The sequence below is a fragment of the Megalobrama amblycephala genome, linkage group LG5, assembly GCF_018812025.1.
Source record: "Megalobrama amblycephala isolate DHTTF-2021 linkage group LG5, ASM1881202v1, whole genome shotgun sequence".
Classification (NCBI taxonomy): domain Eukaryota; kingdom Metazoa; phylum Chordata; class Actinopteri; order Cypriniformes; family Xenocyprididae; genus Megalobrama; species Megalobrama amblycephala.
In genome coordinates, this window is record NC_063048.1 from 14,170,742 (window position 1) to 14,198,512 (window position 27,771).

Sequence of the window (27,771 nt, forward strand, 5' to 3'; positions counted from 1 at the left end):
GTAATGACAGTTTGACATCCACCTTTCCCCCGTCCGCAGAGAGGATGAAGGGAGATGAGACCTTCTGTTCTCCTCTAGCTCCCTCTGCTTGACAGTGACCCAGAGAGCCACGGTTTCCTGACACGATGCTCAAAGTTCTGACCCACACTCGCGCGAGCTCCCCGCCTATCTACCGCTGGCCTGTTTTAGAACGACATGACCTCATTGGAGAGAAATTGTTAATTCTTCTCTCCGCCTTGCCACTTTGCTGTCACTGAGTGAGTTAATGAATTTAATTCATTCTGATTTTACTAAGCTGCTCAGCGTTCGTTTAAATTCATAAGAAATAATGCCAGTAACCCTTCAGCTCCGTACCCCCTCCCAACCTGCCTAATCCCTGCCTCCCCTAATCTCACGTGAGGAGATGGGCCACGGCGCTGCCACATGCACCCGGATTTCACTCCACGCAGCAGAAGGAGAGGAGAGCACGTCTTTGTCAGTCAGGGGAAAAGCTTTAACACAGACAGTCATATAAATGTCAGTTCTCACGGTCACACACTTTTCCTGTCAGAGATGAATATAAATAACATCCTTTGCGTGAAATTATGACAGGATAATGGACGTTTGTGTTGGTTTATGGGAGTAGAGGTTTTGGCATTTTGTAAGGACTCCACGCTCCACCTTAAGCGAAATGGCTAATCACTTGTGGTGAACGTGTTTGAGAACTCTCTTAGTTACAAACTCAAACTTTTGCTGATAAGTAGATCTGGTGCTTGTTTAAAAAGGAAAAAAAAAAAGAAAAGGAAAAAAAAGTCTACTAGCCTTGCAGATAGCGCACAAACTAGCCATGTTGCTCATGAGGCAGATGCCAGATTGATGCCAAAATTCTATTCTTAACATATTTTCCAGTTAAAATATCTAAAAAAAGTCAATGACTACTGAATAAAAGATTTATTTATTTATTTATTTATTGCAGTGTGCCCCCCTTTCTCCCTATCATTTCCAGTCCTGTCTCTCAAATCTGCTTATAAATAAAATTGGCGATAATGGCAAAATAAAATAAAGACAAGATGTGACATGTAATCGACAGAAAGAAGGAAAAATAGGAGAAAAAGTGGGTGAAAAGTAGTGAAGTAGTGTTGTCCAAACTGCTGAAGTGTGTTTATCCTCTTGAACTCAACCTGTCCAGTTGGGGATTTGGCAGATCGGAGGCAGAGAATGTAAAGCAGATGTTAGCTGTGGGAAATGGCAGTGCGCTGTCCAGTCCAGGTCTGCACTAGTATGTCAAGCAGGCTGTAAAAAACAGCTGCTTCTAGATTCCTTCGCCTCATTTACACTTAGTAAATCACCCATGATTCCCTGCTCCCCTGCTGAATGCTATCTCTTCCCCTCAGATCTGCCCACTGTCTTTGTGGCAGACGGCACTGTCCCTACTGAGCGCTCTCCGAGATGCGTAACTTTGCGGATAAGGGCGCTGCTGCTCTTTACAGCACTAGTTTACGGTTATCTCTCCTTTCTGAGGCTTTCGGAGCAGGTGTAGCTTTTCCTCCAAGCGTACGTCACGTGTGTAAAAGCGTGAAGAGTTCCTCTGAACGAGGGGAAACTGGGGGCAGGCGCAGTACTGGCTCTTCGCAGCTTTGTTCGCAGCAGCACAATGTGCCGGGACTGATTTGCATGTAATTGTTGCCTCCGATTTGCCATGATAGTCATAAACAAGACATTAGCAATTCAAGGTGAGGAATTAGAGGCCTGGGAGACTCCCAGATCACACGCATGGTAATGAAGCCCCTGGCTTAATAATGCAAGAAATGTCAGGAAACTTTCCACAAGCTGGGCGGACAGGAGGGAGGCACCCCGTGCCTAGGGCCCATGTCATCTTTGTTCTAAATGCAAATCAGTTTGTCGTGACATTGACTCTATCAAATGTGGAGCGCTCCGACACCCCAGGCCCAGAAGCGGGCTGTCAGGTCTGGCTTAGTCTCCCAGGTCCACTCTAGCTCACGCGGCGGACTCCCTCGTCTTGCGCCGCCTACTTCATGGCATTTTGAGTTATCGATCTGCAGCACAGAGTACTTGTTTTCGTGTTTTCCGTCTCTGTTTCTTGTTTTTCAGTCCTCTCGCAGGAAGATGTTAACGCAGCGAAGCGCTGGAGAGAGTTAGTCTGTTAGCAGGAACTCAATCCGCCTAGTCTGCAGGTACCATGAAATACAAGGAATATAATCTTGACCTTAATAATTTAAGAACTCCAGTGTGTGAAAAACTCCAGGCAGTTCAAAGAGAGATGACTCTGGCTCAGAAAGGGAGACTTCTAACGCTCTGGAAATTCCAAGGTTATCTGAGTAAGTCCTGGTTAACAGGATGTCCAGTTTTGAAGTGGGATTTGCAGTCCCATGTGACCAATTTTTTTCTCCTTCTTCCCTTTGCTCATCCCCAGCATGAAAAGACAGAGTCTCCCAAAAATAACTCCAAAGGTTAAGATATTAATTAAACGTTAAGGGGCGAGAGGACGGATAATGAGGGGACTCTTCACAAACAGACTGCCTAGTGCTCTAGTCAGGAAGCCCGGAATGAATGAAGGTACCAAATCAGTTGCTCTTCACTCTCGGTCTCTGCAGTCATTACACAAATTACCTCCCAGCCTCAATATCCGCCTGCACCTCTTGCAGTTGTCATAAGTAGCCCTGGTCATTAGAGTATGCTGGGTAATCAGATGGAACAAAATTCATCCCAAGCAATTAAAAAACACCTCCAAGACCCAGTGGCTGGCAATTAAACCTTTCACTGCGCATCTCGACCATCATCGTCTTGGTCTTTTTTCCAGTATTCTAATAACTTTGAGTGAAGTATTTAAAAGCTTGACCTCAACACAAATCCTCCTCAAAAACCAGATCAGTTGCTTAGGTCCTTTTCGCCTAAGTTACCTTGCATCTAGTTTGTTTAAAAGCCTAATCTGTTCCAGCGCATAACAAATAACCTTTTGAATTTGCCGTAATAAGGAATTTGCATACGTTTCTCTTATTTCACAGCACACAGGGAGCCGAGCAGGGAATGAACGCTGTAATTTGATGGCCTTGACACATTTGACATTAATCGTAAACTGTCTAGTGATTGGCACTTCCCCAGCAATTGTAGATCTAGAGGTAAACCGGTTTCCCTCACCGAATGGTGCAGCCTTCCATAATAGCCATGATTTAATTTAGCTATTTAACCTGTAATTCCAGCAATATTTATTGAAGAGCGAGGGGAGAAAATTGGGCCATTAGGCGCCGAGGATGAATACATTGAGATGAAAATGAACACGCCTAACTGGTAGTTGACCTTCGCGTTTTGTAGCAGTTTTTATTAGCACAGGCCACAGTAATTACTGCAAATTGAATCATAGAGAAAACTGAAATCATTCGGTAATGAGCATTTTTATTCGTTATTGCACTTTCCGACTGGGCTGTGAGGTATGAAGTCTCCGCTCGGGGCCGGCGCACGCTCCTGAGAGATTCCGGTACATGGAAACCCGGCTAAATTAACACTGCCGAATATTTCTTCTCAGATCTGAGCCGCGAAACGGTGTTAACCAGCTTCTCTTGCTCACACCACATACGGATATAAAGACAGTCATTATAAAAACCATATTTTTTTTAAAAAGCAGATGATTTTCTCCCTGAACCTGAGGTGATGTTTTGTTGTTTGGTTTGTTACAGACGGTGGCTGGATTTTGTTGTGTGCCATCTTTAAAACAACATCCTCTTGCATCCTCAGATGTTGTTTTTCTGAGCTGGGGTGAGAAGGGGGGGGGGGGGGTGGATGCCAATTTATTTGTGAGCATTGTCTTTTTTGGACGGCATATGGCACGTCCTGTAAGACGTTGCAAGATGCAAATTCAGGGGAGTCTGACTTTAAATGAAGCAGTGACAGTGACAGGAGCCCTTTTGAAGAGCACACATCACAGTACTCCAGGGAGGAACAGCAGGGGAGACCCACAATGCCGTGCGGCTCTCTCATTCCCTCTTTCTCTCTCTCCCCCCTCTCTGTCTGCACCACCCACCTCTTCCTTACAGTACAATAGCATTCATCATACAAGAGACTGGCGTTACTGTATGCACGCGGCCCTCATTTACAGGCTTATCCCGCGCCCTGCCTTTCCTCAAAGGGAGGCTAGCCGTAGTTTCGAAATCCTGCAGCCATAACATCATCTTAGTTCTACCAATGTTTACAGTCTCATTTTGCTCTTTTATCCCTAAGACTCTTTAGAGTCTTGCTTTGTTACCATATAGCAGTTAGCGTGAGGTGACGTGCTGTGTCGTTTACGTATCCATGTATTATTTCCCTGTTGTCGCAAGGGACTCCAATTTGCTTCTTTTTTCCCCTCTCGCTCTCCCTCTCTAGATTCAGATAGACAACTATTTTGCCTCACAATTGCGTCTCTGTTTGATGCGTTCATCTGCTTGAATAGAGACCTGTGGCGATTCTTTACACTCAGCTGCGCGGTGCTTTGCAGCCAAACACCGCGGTTGAATGAAGTTGCCGCCATGTTTCACGAGACCCGTCTCTGCTCCGCAAAACAGCAGCTTGAGTCCTAATTAATGGGACATGCGTCGCTCTGCATATCTATCCGAGGAGAATCTAACTTAATTTTCAAGCAGGGTGTCCACACTAATAATCGTTCAACGGAATAGTCATCCCGGGGCCTGTGGAGTTTAGTCCCTCTAAATTATCATTAAGGACCAGACTACACTTAATCAATATAAAAAAAAAAAAAAATCTAGGAGAACATGCCGGGATAGAGATGAAGGTGGAGCTTATTTGAAGATATTCGCATGAGGCTGGGCCTCCTCGCAAGCCTGGCGCCTTACTCTAAACAACCGTAATAAGACCAGGGTGTCTCGCTTTGGAGCATCCACAGAATTGCGCGCATCTGATATACTCAAGTTTTTTTTTTTTTTTTTTTTATGAAATGTATGGAATATGAAGAAGTAGTTCTTGGATGTGATTTCAGTGTTACACTCCCACAAAAATAACCCATAATTCCAAGCTGCCAAATTTAGCGCATCATGGTGCTCTTAAATGCTTTTTCTACACATGTACCCTTAACCTGTTCTTATTAACAATTACAGTAATTTTTCACTTTTCAGCAGCTTCATTTTATTTTTGTTTCAAGCTGAAAAACGTTTCCAGACCGCCATGATGAAGCACTTATGTCTCAAAGGCGTCTCGGTCAGCGGCGTGACTCTCTCTGGATCTGTCTTTACTGTACTATGACAGTAGTTTCTGTTGGAAATTTGGATGGCGTAACTGTAAATGCCGAAAATGGGACACCGGACTCCCTCGTGGGCCCAGAAAAGCTACCGTGCACGAGTGAGCTAGTTTCTCGCTCTCCCTTTCTTTCTTGCGCGCGCTTTTCCCTCTTTCCTCTGTAAGCCATCCAAGAAGCCCCCTGCCAAAGCTGTGTGTGAACCACAGCCAAACAAAACACAGGCAGCGGTCCAGGCCAGCGCGGCACGCTTCCACTAATAGAGAGAGAAAAGCTTCCAGACCCAACACGCTACTTACAGGACGGCAAAATTCTTTACGCTAGATAATAACTTAATGACAGCCTAAATGAAGTCCCTATAGTGAAAACCACTGTCAGCAAATGAGCACCTCATTAAAAGATGCTATATCCCTTTTCTCCCCCCTCCCCATCAATTTATAACCCGCCTTTATTGTGTCAAAAATCTCAAATTCCTGGAGATTTTTGCTCCTTTGTCCTCACAAGACAATCTGGTTGTCTCGCTCACTAACACACACACACACACACACAGTTTATGTTTTTTGCTTTGAAACCGCAGGGTGAATGTATGTGACAATATATGGCAAATGAAGCAAATATCTTTTTTATTTTTATCCATTTTAAATGAAAATGATTCAGGGTTTATTTTTAATCTCGTTAATGATGCGAACAACAAAGGACAATCCGTTCACCAAGCTCGTCTTCAGGTGTAATTTACAATCAAACGTTGGCCTTGTTGCTTTGAACAACTACCACAAAATAATCGTCATGGTAAATTTGTGACACTGACTGTTAACTGTAAAATAAAATGGGAAAATCGCAGAGAATGCATGTAGAATAATTTTTATTCATCTTGATTTTTTTCTTCCTCATTTTCAGGATGAAAGCTAAAGTGGCTCATTGTACCTCTCAGTGCAACGCTGAAACCTATTAACTGTCATCTTTTTATTTTTCGGTTAATGTGTCTTAAAGCCCGGCATTTGCATGCCGTTTAAGTCAATGTGTGCGGAGAGCCACGATTGTTATTAGTGATAATTTCTCTTTAATTGAATTGGGGTCTGCATGCACGACTGATACTGCAGATGACACACACTTTCACACAATACTGTCCTCGTTCTCCTCTCCCGCCCGGCAGCTGGGCCTCGTTGGGAATATCTAATTGAAAATAGAATCAGCCAGTGCTCAGCATGAGAAACTAATCACTCCAAACTTATCAGGAGAATGGGCAGGCTGCTATCCAGTCCTTTAATTTCAAAATCAGAGAAATCTGAGATGTCAGAATTCATTGCAACAATGCAAAAAAAACAAAAAAAAAAAAAAAACAGTAAATGTCTCTGTTATAAGTCTAAGTCTATATTATAAGTCATGTCTAATATATTTGTGGTGCTTTTTTCTGTTTGTTATTTGTAAAGGTTATTGTGTACATATCGGTGCATGTAAATAACTAAATAAAGACATCCAGATTGCATTTTTTTTTTTTTTTCCCTATGATTAGTATGATATATATATATATATATGATACCTTTTCCGTTTATTTAATTGAGGCCATATTAAAAATAAAAATATTTTAAAAATTAAGTTAATATAATTCAAAATAATAGCCAAACAAAGCCTTAGTCTTAGAAACCAATCAAATCACATACTTTTCCAGTGTCATTGGAAAGCACATTACCATTGTTATGTTATATATTAATATTTCAGTATGTATTCATGCATTTTATGCATTCATGAGTGTTTTTATGTGCATGTATATGTATAAAGATAACGCATTACTATTACATTAGCTAGATACATTTATTATTTATGTATCATTTTATAAAATATTACCTGTATAAATGTGTGTTTTGTGATCATTAAGTGTATATGATTCATTATGGTTTATTTTAGGTATGAATGTGTGCAAATGTGTGTTGAAACAAGATCCCGATAGCAAACAGCTACAGCGCCCCATGCTGACACAAAATCCGGGGAAACATCCACCTAAACCTGAGCACACTCATAGTGTTAGTAGCAAGAGAAGTGCTGCAGGTTTTCTCTCCCCCTCTCTGCCTCTCTCTTCCTTTTTTCATATGGAAATGTGAAATAATAGGGTGATTAAATAGAGCTGTATATTAAAGTACAGCTGACATTAGAATTAGCATAATGTGCTCTCGCCTCGGGCTGCATACTTTATTTGCCATCTGCGTCGGACTCCAATCCCCTCGGGAGTGCAGGCGCTGAACACTTCTCAATAAACTCACGCCCGAGTCCCTTCAGCACGGCCACAAATACCATTTCAGGCAGCGGCCATTGATTCGTCTTAATTGTGGGGCAGAAATGAACATTCGGCCCCCTGATGACTTCTGTTTGTCTGCGAAAGGATCAGCTAGTACAGTAGGCTAGGTTTTACGCCCCGGTTGTTAGCATAGAGAAAGGCTCTCTCTCTCTCTCTCTCTCTCTCTCACACACACATGCATACACACACAGAGGAAAAGGACAGTGCCTGGTAAACACAGACGCTACTTGTTTTCTAGGCCTCCTTTACATGGAGCATTAGTCTTTGAAAGCATCTGCCATAAAACAACAAGAGGAGATTGGAGGATTTTGTGTGTGTGTGTGTTATGTGTGTATGCATGTAGGCCTTTGAGAGGCTGGGGGAAGATGGCCATTGTGCTGGAGCTAACGCTCTGTCCACTGTAATTAAGTCAAAGGCTTTATAGGACAAGGGTAGAGGTAAACAGATGTTCTTATGAATGCACATCAGCCACATGATAACATCCAGTGGGGAATGCATTTAAGTGCTTGTTAAAGGTTTTTGATAAAGGGCATTGATTGAACATTTTTCTTACGCGTCATATATATTCTGACAGAAGCTTTTTTTTTAACCCTCATGTTCTGAGAGTGACTGTTCATGATTTATGTTTGAGGTCTCAAATGGTTATTTTAAGAACCTTAATAGTTTTGAAATTTTATCTTTAAATTATTACTGTTATTGTAAATGATTGTTTCATTTGAATTAAACCCAGTAGGCAAATATTATTGCAGATTGAACTTTTTTATCTGTTGTATCACAAAGTAAATATGCATTTTCTCAGAACTGTGAATGATATAGAATATAGTAAATTTTTTGTTAATTTGACCAAAATTGTATTTGTATTGTTACAGTAATATTATTGAAACTGATGTTAGAATGTGAAATTTATTTCATTTAAACATGTTTTATACCTGTGGTATCAGAGACTAAGAATTTTAGATTTTTCATGGAAGGTGTTTAAAATTATTATTACCTTCTTTATAATAAAATCGGAGATTTAATGAGATTAGGAACGTCATTAAGAATCAATATGATATATAATGCTAAATTTTTTTTTTTTTATTATTATTATTAAAGGGCATTGGGGTCTCGGACCCCAAACAGAACATGAAGGTTAAACTAATGATGATGGTATTTCTCTAAGTGCAGAAGGATGCTATAGTACCTACAGAAGAAAACATCACATTTCAGGGTTTACAGGTGTTTTTTTCTTTTTGTGTTAATATGGCAGTTTTGAAATTTTTAAAATGAGCACAGCACTACTCTTTTACTAATTTACATTTTTGTGTGCTTACTATTCAAATTCCTTGATGAAATATTGCATTTCAGTATACCAATACGATGAAGCTTCAGGCTATTGCTGTATATAATCCCTTGTTTCTGTCTCTTTCAGATGAAAACACACTCCCCTGTTTAGCATTGCTTTTCGGCAGCATGTAAAGGAATGCTAGAACAGATACTAACCATTCATTCTCTCTGCTCTTTTTGATCCTTCACAATGGCCATGATTGAAATAGACACCCATGAGGGCTTCCTAGTCCCAGCTTCTCCGAGCCCTGTGTGTGACTGCCGCCCCATTGTTCTCTCCGCAGTCGCTCACTCTCTCACACATACATATACATGAAAACACTCATAAAGGTACACAAAGCACAGCCAGAAATCAAATACCCGAACAATTACAGCAGCATATGTTTTCCTGCGTATCCTAAATTGCTGCATTAGGTCAGAACAGCAAGCTTTCATTTAATAAATAAATGAAACTCATTTCCTAGTGCACAATTACCATTTCGACTTTGTAGATCCTTTTTTTTTTTTTTTTTACACCAGTGCCCCAGGAGTACAGCAGAGATGGTTTAGCATCCTTTTTCACTGTATACTCAGTACACTTGGCTTGTTTGTGCTGCCATGGTAATGAGTCCCCTTTGCATGGCAGAACCGATGTAACAGTGAAGTTGTAGCATCAATTAGTCATGTATAGTTAAAGCTCCAGAGCCGCACCAAGCACAGGAGCCACTTTTTAACACATCCTCTGATCCGAGAACTGATACTGTTCACACTTTACCTGAACCCAGAGTGTAAGCAAACTTCACACATTAACTTGCTGGTATTTAATTATATGATTAAAACTGTAGAATGCAGAATAAAATTGTTATCAGAGAAATTGTGCAATTAATTCACTGGTGAGCCTTTTTTTTTTTTCTTTGCAATCAAACTTGCTCTCAGAGAAGCAGTGATTCACTATGATGTCATTAAGGGGGTGGGGGCTTTCCAGGAAGTGTAACTATAGAATAAGATAAAAACGTGAGAGGAAGTAAGAAAAACAATCTTGAGAAATTCTTAATGGAACAGTAAATAATACCCTTGAGCTGTTTTAAATGCCACAGACTTTAACGCTCACACCGGTGCACTTTTTTCCCCCACAGCCTCTTAAATCACAGGCAGTGTTTTCACTCTTTATTTGAAACCATTTATCTTGATGTGTGCTTCCCCTCCCCCAACCAGACCATCCTCTCTCATTTTTTTCGTTTCTTTGAGGAGACAACTTAAGTTTATTTGTTTTATAGTGATGAGAGTGCCCTAAATCACAGTTTAAATTGTACTTTTCCAATTTGGTGGCATATTACTCCGGCATCCTAGGACAGTCTTGGTGCTTGGAGGGTTTCCCAGTTTAGAGTGTTCTTGCCTTGCATTATGCTTCAAAAATGAGTCAGCCATTTGTAAAAGCGAAGATTAAAGACAAGCTGAAATGTAGAATGCAATGTTCCCAAAGCACCAGCCCTTCATGGAACAGTATGAAAATGCACTTGTCAAAGCTCTTTTAAGTATGAGTTACCCTGTTCATGTGACAGCATGATGGGCACACGACAATGGCCATTGCCCAAAGTGGAAGGGAAAGTTAGAGAGGTGTCAGATACCTCAAAGTTTGTTCTTTATAACATGTAATCACTCTTGACCCATGTCTTATGTTTCATCAAGTCAAATTTGCTTTTAGTGGGTTATTTAACAGGACTAAATTTCTACCACTATGACACAAGTGTTGTGGAAGTGACCTGCAGAGGTTTTAAAATGAGACATAAATAAAGATCTTTGTTCTTTTCTGTTTGGTTGCAGGTAGAGATGAACCTTCGAGTTACATATGCACGACGTGCAAACAGCCCTTTACCAACGCCTGGTTCCTTCTGCAGCACGCTCAGAACACGCACGGGATCCGCATCTACTTGGAGACAAATCCCTCGAATACCTCCCTGACCCCACGGATCACTATTCCTCCCCCTATTGGTGCTGAATCCATACCACAGTCTCCATTAACCAACTTTTTGGGGGACAACAACCCCTTCCATATCCTACGGATGACTGGGCCCCTACTCCGAGAGCCCCCACCAGGCTTTGTGGAAAACCGCCTCCCCAATACACCTCCCTTTGTCAGCCCCCCTCCACGCCATCACTTAGATCCCCATCGCCTGGAACGCCTTAGCGCAGAGGAAATGGGTTTAATCTCCCAGCATCCCAGTGCCTTTGAGAGAGTGATGCGCATGACACCCATGGCCATGGAGTCCCAGTCCATGGATTTCTCCCGCCGACTTAGAGAGCTTGCTGGAAACAACAACTCCACTCCACCGCTGTCACCGAGCCGTGCCAACCCTATGCATCGCCTTCTTAATCCCAACCCCTTCCAGCCCAGTCCGAAGTCGCCCTTTCTGAGCACCCCTCCACTGCCTCCCATGCCTCCTAACAGCACCACCCCACCACAGACACAGGGCAAGACAAAATCCTGTGAGTTCTGCGGCAAGACCTTCAAGTTTCAGAGTAATCTGGTTGTTCATCGGCGAAGCCACACGGGCGAGAAACCCTACAAGTGCCAATTGTGTGACCATGCCTGTTCTCAGGCTAGCAAACTGAAACGCCACATGAAGACCCACATGCACAAGTCTGGCTCCATGACGGGGCGCTCTGACGATGGCCTGTCCACCACCAGCTCACCTGAGCCAGGCACTAGTGACGTCACCGGGGAGGGTATGAAGAACAGGGATGGCGACTTCAGAGGTGAGGGCATGGGCCCTGACAATGAAGAGGAGGAGGAGGAGGAAGAAGAGGAGGAGTTGGAAAATGAGAGCAGGCCTGAGTCAAACTTCAGTATGGACTCTGAGTTCAGCCGAAATAGGGAAAATGGCACAAAGCCACCCTCGGATGAGAAGAACCTCTCCTTGGGGAAGATGGTGGAAAACGTAGGGCTCAGCTCCATCCAGCAGTACAATAACTTAATAGTCGACAATCGGAAAAGGCTTCCGTTCTCCAAAAGGGTCTCAGAGGGGCAGAGGGACATGGGTGACGATGATTCAGTAGTGGGGGAAATGGACCAAGTGGAACGGGCTACTGTGAACGGAAGGAACTGTGGCTCAGGCGACTCTTTCTCAGGCCTGTTTCCCCGCAAGCCCACTCCCATCACCAGTCCTAGCCTTTCCAACTCCTCTAACAAGAGGATCAAAATCGAAAAGGATTTGGACATACCCCCAGCCCCCCTAATCCCGTCTGAAAATGTCTACTCCCAGTGGCTAGTGGGCTATGCAGCATCCCGCCACTTCATCAAAGATCCCTTTCTTGGCTTCACCGATTCCAGACAATCTCCATTCGCCACCTCCTCGGAGCACTCCTCCGAGAACGGCAGCTTGCGATTCTCCACGCCGCCAGGGGACCTGCTGGACGGGGGCCTCTCCGGCCGCAGTGGTACCGCTAGTGGAGGCAGCACCCCGCACTTGGGCGGGGGGCCGGGACCGGGCCGGCCCAGCTCGAAAGAGAGCCGGAGGAGTGACACCTGTGAGTTCTGTGGGAAGGTGTTCAAGAACTGTAGCAATCTGACAGTGCACAGACGCAGCCACACAGGCGAGAGGCCCTACAAGTGTGAGCTTTGCAACTACGCCTGTGCCCAGAGCAGCAAGCTCACCCGCCACATGAAGACACACGGCCAGCTCGGTAAGGAAGTGTACCGCTGTGACATTTGCCAAATGCCCTTCAGCGTCTACAGCACGCTCGAGAAACACATGAAAAAGTGGCATGGGGAACATTTGATGACAAATGAGGTCAAAATTGAACAAGCAGAGAGAAGCTAAGCCAGATTTCCTATTTTGCCTCACAATTCCTTGATTATAAAAGGGGTAGCTGGATACTCTGTTTTTTTTTAGTCTGGGTTTTTTTTTTTTTTTTTTTTTTTGCTTTATTTTATTTTATTATTTTTTTTCAAGTTAATGGTTTGAGTTAGTTTGTCCTAATAAACTGCCATCTGAGAATGATAAAGACATTAAAGAAGAGGAAAATGCAAAAAAAGAAAAAAAAGAGGGAAATTTAATTTGGAGTCGGTATAAACCGCCTATCTATGAGTGGATACATTAGACAATATTTTAATGGAGCCTTTAACTGTGCAATAATTTCTGTATTTATTGGATTTTTAAAAATGTTTTGGCATGTGCAGGTTCATTTTTATTTTATCTTTTTTTTTTTTATTCCATTATCTTATGATTTATTTCAAATGCTGAGATTTTGTTGTTTTTTTTAAACCAAGAGACATCCTGAGATTTTTGTTTGTTTTTAGCAAAACAGAGTATCGTTTGAGAAATCCATAGGCCGCTGCTTACGATGTAGATTATTTAAGCTACACTTGTAATTTCTTGAAGAGAAGCCGCATTCAATCTTCAAATTTCAAAAGCTGAAATGAGAAAGCTATGTCTTTCTTTTTGTTTTCCTTTGTTTATTATTCATACTAAATGAGCGGACAACAATCCTTAGACCTTGTAGCACGAACTGATTAAGCATGTCAATCTAATTGGGAATGTAGCACTGAATATCAGTTTTAACAGTAAATCTAAAGAGGACTGTGGGGCTGAAAACCTCTGTCTACTCGAAATCAAGAAGAGAAGACTATAAAAACAGACAAAAGCGAAGGCAGCTGCTTATCGGTACCTAGTACCGACCCAGACAACGCTAGTCATAGGATGGATTGTGTTATAGGTCTCAATAGTGAATTTTAATTGCCAGCACCCTTTCCATAGACACTGCACTTAATGAAACCCGTTTGATTTTGCTGAACAGCACAATAGTGGTAGAAGGAAGACGGCTTTAAAACAACTCAGGGTGAGCTGCATAGCTACTTCTGCCAAGTCTGCCATCTGATCTCAGCCGTCTTCTCTGATAAAGCAGTCCAGTCCTCTGGTTCAGCTCATTCACAACCCTCGTCTCATCTCGTTATGTCTCCACACTTCATATTACACTGCCGATCACCCCTAATGTCATGAATCAACTCCATCTTTCACATAAAAGTGGCTTGTCATACTACATTGTTGTTAAGTTAAAGGGACAGACATTTAGGCCAGAGGATGAAGCAGTTTTCATACACTAGGAGGGTGACTTACACACACACACACACACACACATAATACGCAGGAAGAGAAAGAGAGAGAAGGGTCTTTACAGTCCAATTCGGGTTAGTAAACCTAAAAGCACATTAGTCAAATGCAAGGCAGCACCACTGTTCTGTTTCCATTGACTGACATTTAAATCTAAACATTGTTATTTTGTGTTCAGTTCTGTTGTTTCATTTTTTGGGTATATTAGGGGCTGCGGTCCTAGAGGGAGTCACCACTTTAACCAGATTAGATTAGAATTAATTCAATTATACGTTCAGCAATGTTGCCATTCTATTACAATGTTTCTTAAATCACTTGAAACAGCCCTATGCATTTTTGTACATATATATATTTATCAATCATTTTGAGAAACAAATTTATACTGCACAGTAAATCTGATTATAGTTAAAAACGTATATGACATTGACTTATCTGGTTAATCTGGTCGTATCCCGTGTGTCAAAGCCATCAGCAGGTATGCAGATTAGTCAATTGCACAGTAAAGAGTGTATGTCATGACCTGTTGAGCGTGTGCTAAAACAGTAAGACAATTTTTTTCTTTCTTTCCTCTCATTCAGGACTTCCTGTGATGTGTAGTTGAACGCATTCTCAGAAGTAGCAACACGCTTACAGAATGCACAGCTGAATTTTCCCTTTTCTTTTCTCTTCTATCCAACTGATTTATTGCCAGTTAAACAGCCTTCTTTCGACAAGATGCCCTAACCAGCGCAAACGATTGAAGCGAGGGAATATTGTGGTTTAAAAAGAGCAAAGCAAACTAATGAAATAGAAAGAGAGAGAGAAAGAAAAGTAAACATACACAGCTCTTCGCAGTTGACCCGCACTTTATTATTTTGATTTGCATATTTGAAAACAATGGCGAAAACGGCTTCTGAGCAAGAAATTATGTTAAAAAACGGATTTATTAGGCCTTGCTAGAGGGAGCATCTGAGATTGAAGTGCCAGCGTTGATAGGCTTGGCTTTCACAATGCTGGCACTATAAAAATGAAATTAATTTATTTGGACAGTTTTTGTACTGCCATTCAATTTGACATGAGTGTGCCTTGAATACTGATCTTCCTATTTATTGTCTTATAAGACAAATGCTACACTTTTGTGATGCAAAGAATTGAAAAAAAAAATAAAAATTGAGTTCATGTGGTTTTAATCTGCTTCTAAAAGAATAATGATAAAAACAGATACATAGGTCATTTAAAGAAGTTGAACTAAAATGAGAAGTAGCCAGCACAATACTAACGTGTGTCTATGTGTGTATATATGTATGTATATGTACATATAACTGCACAAAAACACACACAATAGACAAATATATATATATGTAAAATTTTTCACTTCAGGACAGGACTGCGTCCCTTGAAAATAATGGATGATTCTTTTGCTACGAATAGTCAAAGAAGAGACTGGACAAAAATCAGGAACTACAGAAACTTTAAAAAAAAAAAAAAAGAAAAAAGAAAAAAAAGAAAAAAGTAAAACGTTTAGTGCACTCTGTCTTAAAATACGTTTACAGTATTGAAACAAGTACAAGGGTAAAATGATATTTCTGTGTATGTGTGTTTTAAACAAACTTTTTTTTTTCCCTTTTTTTTCCAAGTTTGCTTATAAAGTTTCTCTGAATGCCATAGTGGCGTGTGTATATTGGTTTTTGGTGATGGGATTTTAAGTATATATATATATATAAAAATATATATATATATAAAAAATATATATGACATTTCTCTTGTTTACTGTAAAAGTATACCAGTATTTGTAATATTGGAGAATGCCTGGGCAATTTACAAAAAAGAAGAAAAAAAAAAGAAAAAAAAAAGGAAAGAAAAGAAAAAAAATATTATTTTTTTTCCAAATTATCATTTCTTTCCGTCTTTTTCATTTTTTTTTTTTTTTTTTTTTTTTTAAAGATTCATTTTACAGTCCAATTTTAAATTGTGGGTCTTTAAAATGTTTTGTCACTGTAACTGTAAAAGTCTTGAGTTTTAGTAACTTTTCTGCCTTGGGTGTAAGAAAACAAAGATTAAATTGATTGAAAGAAAAATGCAATGGGGCCAGCGACATTTACGTATGGAAAGATACTGAGGTTCCTGTCATGTGTATCTTTCTGGTTTCTTCTTCAGTAATGAATTTTCTTAATGGCTGGAATGAAATACATGTGTAGGCACTATGATGTGTTTATGTGTGTGTGTGTATATATATATATACTGTATATGTACACACATTTGGCAGGATACAATTGTGAAAATTGAAATTAAAAATGTACAGATGAGTTTAAGAGGTTGTCTGACCTTTTACTGTAGCTACATATACAACAGTAAATGTTTTGTTCACTCTTATCTTGGTTGTAAATAATTTTATATGCTTGCCCAGACTTTGTTTAGTTTTCTCTCTCTTTCTTGATCTCCCTTCCCTTCCCCCTCCCACCCTTTTCTTGATTTTTTAATTTTTTTTTAATTTGTGTGTTCTGACTAGCACTGGCAGCAGTCTGTCTTTATTTAAACAAAGCCCCTTCTGTCCTCTGATTTGGGGGCGTAATACCTGATTTTCGGGGCCTGCAAAGTTCAGGTCTTTTAGCATGAGAAGAATAGAGCACAAATACAAAATGTTTTACTTGTCCAAATCATTATTGTGTCATCGTTTTCTGATCGGGAAGTAAAGAAAAAGGTCTGGAAAGTTTGGAAGGTCTTTCTCTCTCTCTCTCAGTCTCCCTCCCTCTGCACACACACATACACACAAACACACACACACACACAGGAAACAGGCTCGCTCATAATATGTCTAAAAATAATTGACACGGGACTTTCAAACATGTAGGTAACAGGATAGCCGAGCCAAACCTTGCTGTATATGATCTTCTCTTCAATTGTGTGCAATTCACATCAAAGCTTTTCGCCTCCAACCAAAGGCTACAATTAAACTCATCAAGAGCTACTAAAACTGACCACACTCATACAGACACGAATCAATCAGCCTGACCCACCATGTATACTTTCGAACCCTTTCCCAGAATGTATTAACCTCTAGTATCTGCATCTTAAAAAAAAAAAAAAAAGATGTGGCACTTTGTGGAGGTCAGAGAGCTCTGTATGACTGTTTGTCCACTCATTTATACAGTACATTCATCTCAAACTGACAATTATGTTCACTTGTGTTATACTAGTTGTTTTTGAAAGCTGCCCTTCTGTGTATAATTTAGTCTTTTTTTTTTTTTTTCCTCCCGTATTTCTTCCAAGCATTAGAAGCTGATGCCCCTTGTTTGGACTGAGGCAACTTTGGTATGCAGGTCTTGAATAAAAAAAAACAAGATTTTTTACCACTGTTTACTCTTTATTTCACACTTCACGATTCATCATAATGTTTGTATTTGTTATTGAGATAAGATTTTAAACCTTTTATTTGCAACAAATGAAAACACCAGTGGGCGGGGCCATGGGGGAAGGGTGCTTTGTGATGTCACAGTATATTCGGCTACATAACATATAAACATATGTCATATAAACGAATGAAGCAAGGCACTACTGTACTCTCAACATAACTGGCTCCGGGGTATGTTCTTATAATGTGGGAATTCTTAAAAGAACGCACTTTTAAGAGCGCATAAACATATTTGTTTAGAATTCTTCTCAAACAATTTTCAGAAGCTAACAAGTGAGATATATTTAGTCAGAATGAAAAGAAAAAACAAAGATGCTGATTACCTCACGCACTCGTCTGTCATTATGAGGCCATTTTGTGGAGAGTGGCGGAGCTCCATGAGTCGGAGGGATACGGAGCCCCTCCTGGGACGTGTCGAGGGTGGGTAAGCTGACTGATGGCTGGCTCTGCAGGTGCCCCATCCGTCACGGGCCCTGGGCGGTGAATTAGCGCTCATCCCGACTGCTACGGCATCATTAAGCCCCCTCGTATCCAACTCTCCGCGGTGTTAAATACCCCGACGTAATGCTCTCCCTCGGCCAGCCATCGAATCCTCCATGGCACATCCCGAAGGGGTTTAAAACTTCACTCGGGTTGAGGGTTGGATTATGCCTATGTAAGATTAAAAACACGGAAAAAGTATAGAAGTACTTTCTGGACTGGCCAAATAAAACACTTGCGACAGTATAGCATGCACAGACCCTCTGAGTTAGCACTGAGGTGTTATTTAGCTTACTGAAAATACTACCGTATGACTAATGTTAAAAGTCTAACAATACCCTGAAATAGCTCAAAAATTCACATAAATCAGGCAAAGACCTCCAGAACTATATAAAGCAGCCTACATGATGATGTGTGATGTGCTGCCCACATACTTCTTGTTTTGATTTAATTGTGACTTTTTCAAAACTCTCCAAAATAGAATCCAAGGCCACAATTAGCCCTGCCAAGGCAGGACAGAGATGGACCAGAGCAAGTTTTGATTTGGCATCAGTTTTAAGGCAGGCGGGTAATTAAGCCTGTCCCTGCCTGGCCTGCTCTTTGAAGTCTCCTGTAGGGGGGATTATTCCCACTGAAAGAAAAGAAGAGATGGAGTCAGGGAGGAAAAAGCAGGGAAGAAAAAAAAAAATACAGACGGAATGAGAGATGGAAGGGAAGGGGAAGTGAGGAAGGCTGTGATGAAATCAGATTCTATTTCCAAAATTAGGGAAAAGTGGAATGATTAGCATTTAAACAATACATCCATAGCCAAACATGATCAAACCCATTGAAAAGTATAGAAGTAATTAGCACAAATTCTCAACATTGAGTCATGGTGCTCACGTGGATGATGCAGGTTTGGGAACTATATAAGATATAAATAACATAATAAATAATATATATATATATATATATATATATATATATATATATATATATATATATATATATATATATATATATATGTAAATACATCTAATGGTTAGATTCCCTTCTTCCCAAACCATGATTTATATTCTTCATCCACATACTGTAAAAATTGCTTTAACTTAAAAAAGTAAGTTACCTTTCACTGAAATGAAAAATTTGAGTTAATACAATGAAGGCGATTTGTTTTATCAACGGAAACTCAAAATATTATGTTATGTGATATTGATTATATTGATTTGACAAAAGAAAAAAATGTGATATATAGTTATAGTTAGACAGTTACATAGTGAGTTCGAGGAAAAGGAAATGCCATCATCAGTCTGAATGAAATGCCAAAAGTTCTATTATAATCTTCTTGATTAGAATATGTTTAAGGGGAGAGAAGCAGTCTGTCATACACACATATCACTTTCATACCAGATCCAGTCTCGTGTGTGTGTGTGTGTGTGTGTGTGTGTGTGTGTGTGTGCATGCAGGCCAGAGCTCACCCTCTCATTAACCTGTTTCTGCTTATTTCCATTACATAAACAGCAGCAGGATTAAAAGACACGCTTGGGTTATTCAGAAGGTATGGAATTATTTCGGCTCAGTCTGACAGCGTGCGCAGACCTCCCCTCTCATTAAAAGGCAACTTCAAGTGACTTAAGCCACAGTCTTCGCTGCTGAGCCGGAGTGTTGACAGGTACGCTGAGACTTAAGACTTCAAGATCAACATGGCTATTCTTTCCCACAAAATCCCCCACCGGGCTTCAAGTGACGGCCTGAGATTTTACTGTCGGATGGGGAGGGGGCAAATTCAAACTGCTAAATAGAGCTCAGAGTGAGGTGTGGAATCTTTTTTCTTTCTCTCTCTTGCTCTTTTTTTTTTTTTTTTGACTTGTACCTGATCTAGGGGGAATTGCAGAAAACGAAAAAGAAAAGTGGAATGGTGCTTTTAATTATTGGAACGAAGGAGTCTCTATGGAAGATAGCTCAATGAGGGAGTCATGGCAAATCAGGGATTCCCTAGACTTGTGTTGTAATTATTAATATTATTATTCAACCAACTTGTCCTTGTCCAATTGATTGGCATGGCTGTTTCATGGCTGTTTCCAACAGCAGTCGCTCTCTCCTCCTCTTCTCTCGCTCTGACAGACAGATCGGCATGACAAATGACAAGGAAACTAATCAAATATGTTTAAATCAATTTGAGGCTTAACAAATGTAGCATTTCAAGTCAGAGTCATACGGAATTGCAGCAGATGCATAAACATCGGCACTTGGCAAGAAAACAGCACATAAAGATATAATATATAACTGTAAAAAGAAAATCAGCTTTGAATATTTTATTGTAAAATGGAACTATGTTAGCTACACTGTAAAAAAGAAATGTTGGTTTAACTTCAAATTTTGAGTTAATACAATGAAGGCGACTGGTTTAATAGACAGAAACTCAAAATATTATGTTATCTCAACTACATTAATTATCTAAGCTGATTTGACAAAAGATGTTATGATAAAAAAATCATGAAAATATTTTTTTTACAGTGTAGGAATGTACTAAATATTTGAAATAGTAAAACGAAATATCTCATCATCATTTAAACAATAAATGCATCAGTCTGCATTAAAAAAAAAAATATGTGTCAGAGCTTTGATGCAGCGATTAGCACATATGTTTCAGAAAGGCACATGGTGCTCATGTGGGCGATGCAGGTTTAAGTGACATATTATGATCTAACTTTTCCCACTTTATAACTGTCTGAACATATAGATAAGCCACAAAAAAAAAAAAAAAAATGAAAATGTTATCGAGAAATACTGATAGCACCATATAGGACACACAAACTTCAATAAATATAAGTGATTCTGTCAGTTATCAAACTTTTCTAATCAAAGTCAAAAGAAAAACTGTCTAGATGTGGAATGAGAAGGTCACTCTTGAAAAAACAAAACAAAAAAGAAAAAAAAAAGGGCTGAGACACTGAGACAAAGAAAGAAAATTCCTTTAACAGCACACCAAACCAGTCACTCAAATGTCACATTTCTGTTTTTTTCTATACTTTTTGCTTTTCCTTAAGTGACAACGGGGTGAGTTCTTTAAAAAAGCGGTTCTAAAGAACTGAAGGCTCTGGCGAGGTGCGTGGTGTCTTTTTGATATTCAGATTTGCCTGCCTACACAGAGCATTATGACACATTTGGATGATCGCATTGTGGGATTATGGGGCTGCCTTGTCATTTTCAACAACAATACTGCGATTTAGGGATGCTATTTCTCACACTGCGGCTCGCATTAACGCCGGGCCCAAAGATTTACATAAATCTTTGTCTTAAGATGAAAGAAAGGGTTTGAGACAATGAAGTTAAGCTGTAGAAATGGGAAGGAAGGTGTGTGAGTGTGTGTGTGTGTGTGTGTGTGGAGGGAGGGGGGTGTTAGTGAACGGGAGATTGGAAAATATATATATTTTTCTAATTCATCCACTGTACTGTTGATACAAAGATACATAATGCCTCATTCTTATGCTCTCATCATAAAAAAATAAGCAGGAAAAATAAACATTAGCTACACACAAGACACAGAACAGAAGCAAAGTGTTACTCATTCAGAGCTGATTTACTGATTCGTCTTTCAGCGAATCGGCGTGTTCCTTAATCTTATTGCCCGTAGCAGTCATTTCCAAAACTGACCTAGATTGTTGCACCACCCCTCCATGATTGGATTCATTTCCTGTGATTGTGATTCGGTTTACATCACAGGCAAGAGATTGAAATCAGCCAGTTTTTCTCTAGGTTACTGTCGAATGCAGATTTTCAAGAGTGGATTGAATCTCAGAGCCGTAATTTTTCTTGCTAAAATTTGTTTCGTGCACATACCTGGTTCTGCTTTCCTTTTATGAAACAAAAGTTGATAAGCCAAAGATAATTTTCATAATTCTCATTCCCTGCAAGATCGAGGGGTTTATGACAATTTGAAATGAAAGCTGAGAAATTATTCTACTCGGAAATGTACGGGGAAAAAAAGGTACATTTCTTGGTATCTTTACATAATAAAAGTATAAATAAATAAATAAACATTTGAATATGTACAATATATTTTATATTTTGATCAATTAAAATGACTTATTTTAATAAATCATTACTTCCTCAGTCTTTTGTAATATTAATATAAAAAGTAATAAATACAGTTAAAATATAACTTATTTATTAAATTTAATAATTGTAAAATGATTAAAGAAACTTAAACCAGGTTTAAATTTCCTTTTAAATCACAGATTTTCTAATATGACAATGCTACATATCAATTAAGGTAATATATATATATATATATATATATATATATATATATATATATATTTGTGTTTAATTTGCTTTAATACCACTTTCTTTTGAAGATGCAACTGTACATACATCTTTCCACAACTCATGCTGGACGTGCAAGGTGTATTTTATTGGAATCTCCATAAGGAGCAATTTCCAACACCAGGGCTGGGCAGGATCCATATGTCTGACATATGATTGGATGCTTCTTCCCTGCTGCTAAGAGCAAGTGCCACAGATCTGTGCCATGGCAACACTTTGGTGATTATAATTCAGACAGAAAGGTCATTATTTATTGCTTTTTCTGCCTGCAGCAGACACTGGTGCTGTCCCTCAGTTCATAGTAATAAACTAAATAAATGACAGTGGACAGATGGCCCACCTTGAACTAGTGAAAAAGGTTATTTACATCTGTGGATATTCACAATCAGCTCGCTCTAGATCACTCAGCGCTGACAGTCTCGACAAGCTGACATCAGATAACAACGTACAGAGATCATCTCTCTTTGCGTGTGTGTGCAGCGCTCAGGGATTTTTTGTTCTTGTTGTTGTGATCAGTTCCCAGGTTCTGGAGTCCTAAGGAACATGACATTGTAATATGGGCTATGTTTTATTTATGGACCTAACCGAAGCAGATAACGGCTGTTTTAACAAACAAAGATGATTGCTTCAGGGGCCACTCACTCGTCCTGAGGTAATTAAGACAAAGTAGCTCCCATGGCCAGGAGGCGGATCCATACAACCAGCTATTATTTCCCTTAAAAAAAAAAAGATGCGAAAGCAAGTGAGAGAGAGCGAGAGGGAACGTGTGAAAGAGAGAGTGAGGCTGTACTTAGAGTGCGTGAAAAGAGAGCATTTGATTCAAAAGGTCTTTTGTCATGTTTTATCTGCTTAAACCTCCTAGCCGGCCATGTGCTATCAATGAGGCTAATGCAATACAAAACACAAGCTCAACTGTACAGTAGGAGCCAAAAGTCTAAGGCCAGAAAAAATAAGATCTAATATTAAACCTGTAAATAAAAAGCAATTTGCTTTGGATAAAAGCATCTGCTAAATAAATAAATGTAAAATGTAATAGTCATAAGATTCTGTACTATTTTTAGGTTACTTATCAAATATGCAAATTTGTTACATTTATCACTTGACTCCTTTGTAAAGATGGTCAGATTTTCCACTGAAGCACCAGATGTTCTTTGAATAATCTCATATCTTTCTGAAGAACAGGAATCAGATTTTACACAAACTTAAAGGGACAGTTCACCCAAAAAATGAAAATTCTGTCATCATTTACTCACCCTCAAGTAGTTCCAAACCTGTATGAATTTCTTTGTTCTGCTGAACACAAAGGAAGATATTTGGAAGAACATTTGAAAGTAACCAAATAGATCTCGCCCCCCATTTACTACCATAGTAGGGAAAATAAATATTATGGTAGTCAATGGGGGGTGAGATCTGTTTGGTTACTGACATTCTTCCAAATATCTTCCTAAATAAAGAAATTCATACAGATGTGGAACTACTTGAGGGTGAGTAAATAATGACAGAATTGTCATTTTTTGGGTGAACTATCCCTTTAAGTGTCTGTCCATGCATGTATGACTGTATGTCAAAGTTTTGATGAATTTACATGGTGCTCCTTTTGATATGTGAAAGCAAATGGGGACCAGAAGTGCTTGAGCTCCAAAAACCCAAAGAATCATTATTTAAAGGTTTTCTACACTATTCACATTCCACTATTATGTGATTTGCACTTAAAAATCCTGCTCGATAGTTATGTTCACCACTTTAATTTAATGAAAAAGAGTAGCTTAGACATTCTGTTTTGAAATTCAGATGGGTTTCAAATGGCATGAGGGTGATTTTTGGGTGAAACTTTAAAGCAAAAGGACATATCTAATAAGAAATTCTAATAAGAACAGTTCAACGTTTGACATAAACTGTTATGCTGATATAACTGATCACAAAAATAAAATACAGTTAAAGGGATAGTTCATCCAAAAATGAAAATTTGATGTTTATCTGCTTACCCTCAGCGCATCCAAGATGTAGGTGACTTTGTTTCTTCAGTAGAACACAAATGATGATTTTTAACTCCAACCGTTGCCGTCTGTCAGTCAAATAATGGGAGTGAATGGGAACACAATCAATAAGAGTCGAAAAAACGTGCATAGACAAATCCAAATTAAACCCTGTGGCTCGTGACGACACATTGATGTCCTAAGACACGAACCGATCGCTTTGTGCGAGAAACCGAACAGTATTTATTAGGGGTGTGACAGACAGGTTTCACGAGACGAGACGAGAATCGAGATTGAGTTCACGAGACGAGACAAGATGGCGAAATACGTGACTGGAAAAAATATTCTGCAGGTGTATTTGAAATGTTTTAACTAATCATCTTGTATCAATGTCATTTCAGTTCTACTTTCTGAGTATGAATTATCATATACAGTAAAAGACAATATTCAGCACTGTAAAAGGTTTTGCCACTAACTCAACTGCTGGCTTCTCTCCTGTATAATTTCAGTCTCTTTGCCCTTGCTGTACATGATTTATGAGCTCTACAACTTTTGACCTCCTAACTGAACTCCTTTTCACAAACTGATCATAGAAATAAAAACAGTATAAATTAAAATATTAACACTTTACAATAAGGTCTCATTTCAACATTAATGTATTAACCAACAACTAACAATGGCAATATATTTGTACAGATTTATTAATCTTTGTTTATGTTAGTTGATAAAAATAGTCTTAATTGTTAGTTCATGATAGTTCACAGTGCTTAACTAATGTTAGCTGAAACCTTACAGTTTGTGCTTATAAGATTAAGAGAAAACGCTATTTTTATGGTAACACTTTACAATAAGTGCACCATAATCGCACTCTGCAATATTCAAAGTCAAATAAGACCAATTTTTCTTTTTATACAGAGCTAAGAGATGGTTACGCTACACTCCCAGCCTAAAATAGCTTTCTATTGAGAGATATCTGTACTAGGGAGCGCTCTCAAAATGCGGGTATTGAAATCCTTTGATGTGTGCTCGCGTTTACTTTCACTTTCAGCATCCGCCTAACTCTGTAAATATGGAGCGGCGGCGACCGTTATCCAACTGAATTAAATGTTTTTTATTTAAATACAAAGCAAAACGATAGTGGAGGCATAATGTAAACGTAGCGGTGGCATATTAATTTCTAATCATCCTAACACTCTGCTGGCAACATCACGAGACATTTCGCCTCAGGAAATCTCGCACAGTAGTCTCGCGAGATTTGTGACCGAGATCTCGTCACACCCTAGTATTTATATCCTTTTTACCTCTAATACACCACTATGCCAACTCGTTCCGCACTCCTTAGTGAGGTCTGATCGCGCTCTGACAACGGCAGTGATGTCTCGCACATATACTTCAATGAGCGCTAGATATCACTTACGCTGTCAGAGCGCGATCAGACCTCACTAAGCGAGTGCCTATCACAGCATCCATAAGCTCCTCAGTATTATCAGCAGCTATCGCATTTCTCAGGAGCTAATTACCCTCCTCCATCCCCAGCTCCTCTCGTCAGTCAGGATTGGCCTTATGATTCCCCTGAATCAGACTACTCTTAAAAATATGTGTACGTCAAATAATTGGCATTAAATGATATTTGCATATCATGTTGGTCCTGTTCTGTTTACCCTAGGGGGGGTTATTGCTGCTCTCCCTGCTCTTATCCATGCTAGGCTGCATGGATGCACAGGGAGCTCTTGCCCAGAACAGAATCATACCGCCAATACAAACTCTATGCAATTATCAATTATATTTGACGATAATGGTCCCGACAGAAATAAAGTATTACATTAGAATCACACAGTCTCGGATTTTTATCACCTCACTATGTAAGAAACTTAAACATCCAAGATAGAGAGGTGATGGGAGTGAGTGATGAAAATGATGTCCATGCTATCTAATGTATACATACAAAGCTAGGAGGAGACGTTTTTGGCTGAATTGGCTGAATGTGTGTGTTAAAACGGAGTGGTTTGTGGAAACAGGGACCTGGGCTTTCCCCGCAGCTTGTCAGGCACAATGAATGGGGCTATCTGTTTGTTGTAGGCCTCATCCCTAGCCATGTTTATTTGTAAACTGAGCAGACAATATGAAAAGCTGGGCTGTACAAAGACCCGAGACTGCCAGCTGGCTGACTGAGGGTATTCATGCCTTCCCTCAACCCCTTTCACAATGGCAAAACCCTCAACAGACGCCTGAATGCATACAGACACACATGCATATGCACACAACCTTTCATAATAGCCCTGAGAACGTCTTAAGGAAGTGCGAAATCTGCCCTCTCCCATTTGCGTCCACTTAAACAACACACACACACGTTACATAGGGAGCCTCAGGCTTGTCTACTGTAAAGCCGTCAACTTGCAATGCCAAGAACGAGGAAGACTAGTGAGTGTGTGTGCGAGTGCGGACGTAAGATTTACAAACCGGCCCCAAACCCCCCAATGAGAAAACAAATTGGTCTCTCTTCCTGTTCACATCAATTGATGTTCTATTAAGACCAGATGGCCTTGATGGGCCTGAACCCATCTTGCAGAACATACATAGAAAAATGTCAATGCCTATTAATTTTCTGTCTGCTCTACGCATATTTAGCCCTTGGCTTGGTTTCAGCAGTTACGCTGTACTGAGGAGTAAAACAGCACTTCTGACATCCATAAGTGAGGTTTCAGACTCCCTTAACCTTCAACTCACACTCTTGCAGAGCGAAAGAAAGTAGTCAGCCTTGTATTGATACAAAAGAAAAGTCTGTCAATAGGAGCATACTGAAAAATAGACAAGTGCTCTCGAGCAATAACATCCATTCCGCCGGCGTCTCCCGGTGTGTGAAGGTGTGATGTCTTGTAAGATGCATGCACAGTTTGAGATGGCTATTTCTGCATTATCTCCGCTTCGAGCCTTGACATCTCTGTGTCACACACTTGGCGTTCTGTTGAGGACGGTGTGAATAGAAGCGCATAACCTGTCCTCTATCACCCTGAACTGTTGGGGAAAAACATCTCATGAACTAACTCCAGTGCATTGTTATCTGAAGGGTGTTTTCTAAGGCACGGTATGATATATTGTACATTGAGGCACTGATTTAAGAAGCATTCACCTCATATACACTCTAACCTTGAGTTTTTCTTTTAAAGAAACTGAGAAAAACCTTCAATATCAGGTCATGATGCTTACCAGCAGTGTACAACATGTTTGAGGCTTCTTATAGAGAGACAAGTGATTTTTCATTCATTGTTTTGACCTCACACTCATCATCACAATTAGATTATCTTACAGTGTGGCGCAGCCATGCTTGGAGTTCGAGCGAGCCAATTCACGTCCCTGAGCAGCAATAACGCTTTTATTGACTTTTGTTCTGAATAGTCGGGTGATGACTTCTTGACTGAAACCAAATATTGTTATGGATACCGTTCTCAACGCAATAAAAACCTCACTCTGAATCTGTGTGCAGTGCGTTTGCGATATAAGCTCACGTTTTGTGTTTCCTCAGGCGGCGGGCTGACGTCCACACGCAGGAAAAATAACTCCGTGTTCTGGTGTTCCTGCTTTACAGTGCATTTTCTGAGTAATTGAGCTCTAATTTGAGAATGATTTCTTTTTTTAATGAATCTTTATGAAAAAAAAATAAATGCAAATCACTTAACTGTAAA

At 39.8% G+C, this 27,771-nt stretch overlaps 1 protein-coding gene and 1 long non-coding RNA gene across 3 annotated transcripts in view; one reads left to right on the forward strand and one right to left on the reverse strand.

The window, feature by feature from the left end:
* Nucleotides 1-17,262, forward strand: part of bcl11ba (BAF chromatin remodeling complex subunit BCL11B a) — a 53,316-nt gene extending 36,054 nt beyond the window's left edge. The window contains exons 4-5 of one of the 2 annotated variants that reach the window (XM_048190795.1): nucleotides 10,647-12,506; nucleotides 14,512-17,262. In XM_048190795.1, the coding sequence (XP_048046752.1) occupies nucleotides 10,647-12,506; nucleotides 14,512-14,534 (1,883 nt within the window). In that variant the 3' untranslated portion in view covers nucleotides 14,535-17,262. Of the gene's footprint in view, nucleotides 1-10,646 lie in introns of both variants that reach the window. The other variant, XM_048190794.1, reaches the window with a different exon arrangement.
* Nucleotides 1-27,771, reverse strand: part of LOC125268526 — a 47,843-nt gene that overhangs the window by 12,287 nt on the left and 7,785 nt on the right. The window contains exon 3 of the long non-coding RNA XR_007184908.1: nucleotides 17,648-17,975. This is a non-coding gene — a long non-coding RNA (uncharacterized LOC125268526). The remainder of the gene's footprint in view (nucleotides 1-17,647; nucleotides 17,976-27,771) is intronic.